Source organism: Eubalaena glacialis, chromosome 5 (assembly GCF_028564815.1).
Source record: "Eubalaena glacialis isolate mEubGla1 chromosome 5, mEubGla1.1.hap2.+ XY, whole genome shotgun sequence".
In the NCBI taxonomy this organism is placed as follows: domain Eukaryota; kingdom Metazoa; phylum Chordata; class Mammalia; order Artiodactyla; family Balaenidae; genus Eubalaena; species Eubalaena glacialis.
In genome coordinates this window covers 68,043,457-68,051,585 of record NC_083720.1, presented here as the reverse complement: position 1 = coordinate 68,051,585, position 8,129 = coordinate 68,043,457, and the positions used below count along the sequence as shown (strand labels likewise).

Sequence of the window (8,129 nt, the reverse complement as noted above, 5' to 3'; positions counted from 1 at the left end):
AAATTCTAATTAGAGATGCAGGAATCAATGATAGGGAGGTTGGACAGCTCAGTTCCCCAGTGCCAGCCCAATAGACGGATGAGTTATTGTCATGTAAAAAGCGCCAGCAATAAGACCAACCGCTTTGCTATTGTCCAAGTGGAAAGAGCCAAGTTTATTATGAGGACTATATGCTCTAGAGACCTCAGACAAGGCATCTCATAGGAGGCTTTTTCATAAAACTAGGCTCTGCTGGTAGTAAGGAGGCCAGTTTGGAGGCAGGCGTTGAGCTGTGCACATCTCCCCACTCCAGCCACCTTCTCCACACCCATCTTTTATTTCCTTTTTCCACTTGGCTGAGCCATCCAGAGCCTTTTCAATGTATAAAATGGAATATTCTTACCTCAATTCCTCTGCCTACGAGTCCTGTATGGCCGGGATGGACACCTCGAGCCTGGCTTCAGCCTATGCTGACTTCAGTTCCTGCAGCCAGGCCAGTGGCTTCCAGTATAACCCGATAAGGACCACTTTTGGGGCCACGTCCGGCTGCCCGTCCCTCACGCCAGGATCCTGCAGCCTCGGCACCCTCAGGGACCACCAGAGCAGTCCGTACGCCGCAGGTAAGGACCGCCAGCTTTCTCAGCTGAGGAAGCCGCCTTTCCGCTCGTATATAGGAAGCCTTGATTGCATTTGAAAATGGAAATGTGTTTAGTATTTACCAAACGAAATTTGCTTACACAAATGAAAGAATTTATCACGTTAGAAGCGATTGCAGGGAGGGGTAATTCACTTACAGGGTTACACTATCCTAGTCACACCCGAACCGCCAACAAAATTATCTTAAGCTGCCAAAATGATAGGCATAATTTATTTACTTTGCGATGAGACGTAAAGCTTAGAAAATAATTAAATAACAAAGAGTAAAGCTCATTACTGGCAGTGTCTCTTTTTTTAAGAACCGACAGCGGCTCACACCTCTTTGGCGGGTCATTTTTCTGATTATTTCTTTATTTTATTTTATTTTATTTTATTTTATTTTTGCAGCGCTATCCCCCAACTTTTGGGCCGGGTCAACTTTTGAGAATTAAAAAGTTTCAACTGTGGGAGGGTTTGGTAACTTCATCCCTGGCTTCCTGATATTCCGACTGAGGTTTTCGGACTCTTTTCCTTTCTCGCTTTTCCTCATCAAAGCATTCCCGTGTCCCCGGCCTTCAGCCGTCTCCAACGCGCTGTTTCAACCCACCCAAAGGCGCTTGTGCCCGGAGGGACCCCACCACAGCCCGAAGTCTGCGCCCCTGTTTCCGTGTATAACTAATTTGCTCGGGTTTTTCTCGCCAGCTCCTCTCGGCCACTCTCCCGCGCCGGTGTCGGCGGCGGCGGCTCCAGCGCCACCTGACCTCTGGAGTCCCCACATTCCGGCTCTGCGGCTCGCGCGCTCCAGACCATTTTGCTCATACGCTGTCCCCTCTGTTGTCCTCCAGTTCCTTACAAGCTCTTCACGGATCACGGCGGCCTCAACGAGAAGCGCAAGCAGCGGCGCATCCGCACCACTTTCACTAGTGCGCAGCTGAAAGAGCTGGAGAGGGTCTTCGCGGAGACGCACTACCCAGACATCTACACCCGGGAGGAGCTGGCCCTGAAGATCGACCTCACCGAGGCGCGAGTCCAGGTACGCGCGCCCGGAAGCCGATCCGGCTTTGCAGCATCGCGCGGGGCAGGGGTGCAGTGCGGGGGTGCGGGTGATTCTACTGAAGGTCCGAGCTCTCCGGCCTCTCCTGAAAGACCAGGTCCGGAGGGGCCGTGCGCGCGACGAAGGGTTAGGGAGCGCGTTCTTGGCTATAAATTCACAGCTGCAAAGTGCTCCCACCCCAGCTAGCGCCGCAGAGGCATTCAGGGGCAATGGGAGAGCCATTTCGGGGACAGGTAGTGCCCTGGGGGAGGAGTGCAGACTCTGCCTCCGTATTATAAGTAGTTTTGCCAAATCCCTCCTAACTCAAGAGCTTTTAACTCGGAGCTAATGGCGTAGAGGTACAGGTGCATTTTCCCGGGAACTGTGACTTGCAGCAGATTTGCAAAGGGTCTGGGATTCTATGTAGGTCAAGATCCGCGCGGTACTCTAACCTTTCAGGGACACAGGTGCGCTCAAGAGCTGGCCGTGGCGGCTCTCCGTGAGCCGCCCAGTGGAGGGGCGGCACGCACCAACGCTAGCTCTTCCAGGTCCAAAGGCCAGGATGGGCAGCAGGCCCCGAGCCCAGAGACCACCCCCGCCCCCTTCTGTCTACCACTCAGAGTTTAACTTGAGACCTGAGGCCTAGAGGCGATGGCGAGTTTGGAGTGGCTCAGGAAGTAGACTGAGCAAAGGTCCGCCCAAATAAGGGCTTCCATTTTAGGGCCTTTCTGGGACCTGCAGCCTTTTCACCTCTCCTGCAAGCCACCATTTCCGGGACATGCTCAAGTGGCCCTAGGAAAGTTTCTCAAAAGATGCACCAGCCATAGGCGCGGGAGTATCCGCGGCGCGTGGAGTTTAAAACAAGCTGAAATGGAACGTGGGCCGCCCTAACCGCTTTTCTTTCCCGTTGGCTTCTTTCTCTTGCTGCTTCGCCGTCTCTCTTCTCCTCTCGGGCCAGGTGTGGTTCCAGAACCGCCGCGCCAAGTTCCGCAAGCAGGAGCGCGCGGCCGCGGCTGCAGCGGCCGCGGCCAAGAACGGCTCTTCGGGAAAGAAGTCCGACTCCTCCCGGGACGACGAGAGCAAAGAGGCCAAGAGCACCGATCCGGACAGCACTGGGGGCCCGGGCCCCAACCCCAACTCCACTCCCAGCTGCGGGGCGACTGGCGGCGGCGGCGGCGGGCCCAGCCCCGCAGGAGCCCCGGGGGCGGCGGGGCCGGGGGGCCCGGGAGGCGAACCCGGCAAGAGCGGCGCGGCGGCGGCGGCGGCGGCGGCGGCAGCGGCGGCAGCGGCGGCGGCGGCGGCGGCGGCCGGAGGCCTGGCTGCGGCCGGGGGCCCTGGACAAGGCTGGGCTCCCGGCCCCGGGCCCATCACCTCCATCCCGGATTCGCTCGGGGGCCCCTTCGCCAGCGTCCTATCTTCGCTCCAAAGACCCAACGGTGCCAAAGCCGCCTTAGTGAAGAGCAGTATGTTCTGATCTGGGATCCTGCGGCGGCGGCGGCGGCGGCGGCGGCAGCGTGCGAGCCGGGGCCTGGCGGGCGAGTGGGCGAGCGGGTAGGCCCAAGGCTGTTGTCGCTGCTGCCGTGGCTTTTTCCTTGAGACCCTAAAGTGATCGCGATACGAATAAAGAGAAAACGGCGTCGCCTCCATTTCAACCCCACTCCTACCCCCTTCCTTAACCCCCAAACCAAACCAAACCAAACCACACACCTCCCTGGCTTCGCACCTGCCTCAGGGCCGCGCAGGCGGGCCAGGGCTCCGCTTGCCGCCGGGGAGGTGTGAGCGGCGCGGCCTGGACTCGGGGGGAATCTCAGGGGGCTGTGTCTGCGTGTCGGTGTACGTCTGTCTCGGGGAATGTGTGTCTGTGGCCCGAGGAGGGTGACAGGGAGAGAGGGGTGGGAGGCCACAACCAACTCAGTGACTTGCTTAGAAAAAGAAAAAAGTAATCAAAACTCCCCCAAATTAAAAAAAAAAAAGGACGTAAGTAACAATTTTTTAAAAACCCGAAAGTTTTTAAAATCTAAGGAAAAAAAATAAAACAAAGTAAAGGGGGGAAGAGGGAAGCTGCGGCTGGCACTGTCTGAGGGCTCTATCTTGCGAATCCCTAAATTCATACGCATCCGCCCCCCCCCCCCACCGGACAGCACAGACTCCCTTGGGGCTCCTCTTCAGGGAGAGTAGGAAGGCTTTCCAGACGCCCCGCTTCCCCTCTTGTCCTTGGATTCGGGCCGCTGCGGCGACGATTCGTGCAGATGGTCCCCGCGGCCAAGGTGACTTCCTCGCGCCCGCTTGCCAGCCCCACCTCGTCGAACAGCATCCCGCCATCTGCGCATCCGAACCGCGCACAGTTGCAGCTGGCAACCTGAATCTGTGCAGCAACTCGTCCCTGAAAGATGCCCTATACATGAAATGCCTTTTCATCCTCAAACTCTGCAAACGATGTCACGTATCTCGCAACTCTTCCCTTTTTTTCTCTCCTGACACCCCAACCGGCATTTTCTTCCACCAGCTTTTACTGAACTTTTCGGCACTGCTTTGGATTGGAGTCAATTGCAGTCCACGCAAATGGCTGCAGAGAAATCTACCCAGCAAGGAAAAGAGGCGCACACAAGTTTGCAGAAGTGTCTCTGCATTTCTGTTTGATCCGAAATGGACGCACATCCTGTATGGTGGATGGACTGTATATTGATGATTCCATTCTTCTCGCAGTTTAGACATCTCTGTTGGGATTTTTTGTTTATTTGTTTTTTATTTTAAAAGGCACAAACTATAGATATTAGTTGAATGTTGAGGCTTTAACTTTTTTGGTGTCTTTCTACAACTGTGTTCTGTGACTCAATTGTATCGTGTTAATATCAGTACAGACCGTCTCCTCTACGTGACCGTATAATGTTTTTCTCTTCTTGTAGTCTCTATGGTGTGTCTTTATGGAATAATAAGGTTCTCACGGGTTCAATTCCTTTGTGTTTAGAGAGACCACGGTTCAGACAATGGTATATATTTTTGTTATCAGGTGCATGTCTGTCTGATTTCTTTTTTATTTTTTCCTTCTTGTTGGACTATGTTTGTGAACATAAGCGTCATAAGTTATGTTTCAGATTTTCGAATTTATTTATATGTGTTATAATGAATGCTTCTATTTAAAAGGGAAATATTTCTACATGTGCATATAGTTTTCCAAGAGTGTACCATTAACTTGATTGTTGATAATAAAAACAAAAAGCAAGTCTAGCAACTGAACTATTCCGACTTTTTCTTGACTCATTTTTGTTTGATTTTTTTTAAAAAAATTAATTTAAAAACGATAAGGGAGGACAGAGGAAATTCTACAGAACATCTAGAAGCTGCTGCGGCTCTGGAAACCTAGGTGGGTTGGGGAATCTAAGTTCATGCGGCTAAATCCAGTCAATATAAAATTTAGTGCTTGGGACAGCAGGCAGGATTCTTCTGGTCCATTTTTATTTCTTTCCCAGTCACAGAGCACAGAAGAAGACGAGAGCGTTGATAAAAGTGTTCAGATCCATGCCTAGGCTGCGGCCCCGCGGACTCGGTAGCCGAGGAAGCAGGGTTAGGCAGCCTTCTAATTCCCAGCTTTGAGAAGCACTCGAAAGTGCAGCATGCAGGCGCCTTCAGGACCGATGGGGTCCGGGGAGGGCCAGGCGGTCCAGCCTCCTTAAGCCCCAAAAACTGCTGGCACCCAGAGACACCAGGGTGGGGGGGGGCTCTTTGCGTGGACGGGTGCATCTGGAAGGCACCAGCCGGAGAGCAGCTCTGCCATGTTGGTGTGTTTGGAGAAATAACATCTACAACAACTGGAATTAGCGAGCACTTGCCTGTACCAGGTTGTGTTTTCCATACATTATCTCATCTACCCCTCAAAACAACATGAGGAAGCAGGTGCAATTCCTATCCCTATTTTCTTTTAAACAGATGAGGAAGCTGAGGCAACAGAGAGGTTAACTTGCTCAAGAGGTTCTGGTGTGTGAGGGATGGCGCCAGCCTTTGAGCCCAGGAAATCTGATTCCAGAGCCTGCCCTTTAACTACACCGGTGGTTCCCAAAGTGTGGTCCCTGGACCAGCGGCCTCAGCATCACCTGGGAACTTGTTAGACCCACGAATTCTTAGACCCCATCTGAGACCTACTGAATCAGAAACTCTGGGAGTGAGGCCCAGCCATCTGTGTTTCACAAGCCCTATAGAGGATATGAGAACCGCTGAACTACACTATAATAAACCCAAATGGGAAGGTTCTAGCATTGGAACTGCATTGGGAACAGGTGTGTTTGTGCATGATGGGGGTGGGGGCAGTTCTGGAAGCTTCAATGACACCCTTTTGGAAGGAAAGAATCATCACCACAGACCCGAGATGGAATTCTGCCTCTTCCTTGGACTGTTTGGCTGGGTCAACTTCTTCAAGCAGTTGCCCGTGTGGACTTTTGGTACTTACCTTGGTACCTTTCTGGTTGGGCTTTATCAATGGAGGAGCCAGCTTCCCTCATTTGAGTGGAGGCCACAGTCTGCCAACTCTGGTCTGAGGATTAGCAGCTGATCTGGTTTGAATTTATCAGGGCTTCTCACTTTGAGAATCCAAATACAGTGTGCATCAGATTAGGCAGGTTTCATTAAAAAATTTGAAAACTTTGGGTCTTATCAAACTTCCAATCATTTTTCTAAAAAGCTTTTAAATAGTCTTTAAAAAATCTGTCTCTAAATGGCCTTCAGTAAATTCTCCAAGACAGCATTCCATAAACAATGGCATTAATTGTGCTGGTCTAAAATGCCAGCAATTGCCAGATCCCTGAGACCCCAGTCTTCAGTTGTAAATATAACTTAGAAGGTCTGGAAGAGGCAAAAAGAAGGGCAGGAATGTATTGACATAAGGGCATTCAAGGCCCAGGTAACCCAGTCCTGGACTTGGCTGGAGGAAAATTAGCCTTCCTCTAGGCATTGAGGCCCGCCAAGTAAGCCTCTGCGAGCTGATAGCAGGCCAGTGGGACAGGCATTCTGGAGAAAGCAAGACCAGGAGAGAGAAAGAAAACAATAAGGAGAGAGAGGGAAGAAGAGAGAGAAAGAAGAGGAAAAACAAATAGCCAAAGAAGAGTTTTTGGAAACCCCAGGGAGGGCCCTAGAAATCCTTTCAGATTTGGATAAACTCGATAAGCTTCCCCAAATTCCCTTCTCCTGGCCTTGACCTGCTTTGAGCAACTTATCTCCAGGACAAGGGAAACTTTGGAATATGGTGAGGAAAACATGCTTCACTCTCTCCACCCCCCCTCCCCACCAGCTTCCCAGAAGACTGTATTTTAAATATCTGGAGGCATCCAGCTGTAGTATTTCAAATATCAACGTCTTTTTACTTTGGGTCACCTCTGCCTCTGGTCAAAAAGCGAGCTGTCGGGAGGCAAGTTCATGATCAAATGCAGAATAATGCTCCTGAAATATGATGGAATCTAGTGGCAGGACACTATGTCTCTTGTATTGTGTCATTTCCTTGGAGCCCTGCACAGTGTGAACAAGCTCACTTTCACTTTTCCTCTCCTAAGGAATTTGCATTTTGGCTCATCAAGGCATCCCTTTTCCTGGCAACTCTGGGACCACATGTGACTTCACAAAACCTGCGTGAGTTACTGCCAGACAGCCGTCTCTAGGCCAAGTCTCCTTCACCATGGCTGAGTACAGGGAACCAGAGAGTGGTTTCAGAGGGCAGCCCATAACCCAGCAAACAGTAGCTGTCTGCTACTCACCTCAGATGCTTCTCTGTGGCCACCTCATGTCCTTAGAAAGACGGCCTCTGGCTAGATAGAGATGGCCCTCAATTCAGGGAAAGGAACTCTGTGACCTTGGACAGCAAATAATTAATCCCTTTGAGCCTGATTCATCAGCCATAAATGTGAATAATAGTACAGACTTGTGAGGTTGTTGGGGGGATTACATAAGATGTCCAGTAAGTACCTGGCAGAGCAGGGAGTTTTCAGCAAATGTCAAATATTATTTTTAACATTATTTTATTATGTAACTCCTAGATTCTGTCTTAATCTCCCTAGCTCAAGCCTCAGAAGATTAAAAAGATCCCTCAGTTGTCACTTGTCAATGGCCCAGGAACACAGAGTGTGAGAGAATATGCAAAGTGGAATTGGAGAACTTTGCTGAGGGTGACAGTTAACAGCCTAGAATCAGCCAAAGGCTGACAAGTAATAACTACTAATATTTATTGAGTGCTTATTATATGCCAGGCACTTTTAAGCTGACAAACTTTAAAGCGTTCAATCCTCACAACTACCCTACTGGAAAAGTGCTATTCCCACTTTTTTTTTTCTTAGGAGGAAACTGAGGCATAGAGAGGTAAGGTGACATGCCCAGGTCACACAGCTGGTAGTAATGCAGCAGGAATCTAATCCCAACTGGTTTGTCTCCCAAGCCCATGCACCTTAACAACTGTTCTTTACAGTCTCTGCAAAGGGATGAATTAATTTTAGCCCATGAG

General features: G+C 50.8%; 1 protein-coding gene across 1 annotated transcript; it reads left to right on the top strand.

Annotated features, from left to right (window-relative positions):
* Window positions 1-358: 358 nt before the first annotated feature.
* PHOX2B (paired like homeobox 2B) lies at window positions 359-3,122 on the top strand. Its single transcript, XM_061191339.1, has 3 exons — window positions 359-599; window positions 1,461-1,648; window positions 2,607-3,122. The coding sequence occupies exons 1-3, from the start codon at window positions 359-361 to the stop codon at window positions 3,120-3,122; spliced, it is 945 nt and encodes a 314-aa protein (XP_061047322.1).
* The last annotated feature ends 5,007 nt before the right edge of the window (window positions 3,123-8,129 follow it).

Coding starts and splice junctions, on each gene's coding strand:
- PHOX2B (XM_061191339.1), top strand. CDS start 359: ATGTATAAAATGGAATATTCTTACCTCAATTCCTCTGCCTACGAGTCC. Junction 600..1,460: donor GAGCAGTCCGTACGCCGCAG/GTAAGGACCGCC, acceptor GTTGTCCTCCAG/TTCCTTACAAGCTCTTCACG. Junction 1,649..2,606: donor TCACCGAGGCGCGAGTCCAG/GTACGCGCGCCC, acceptor CTCTCGGGCCAG/GTGTGGTTCCAGAACCGCCG.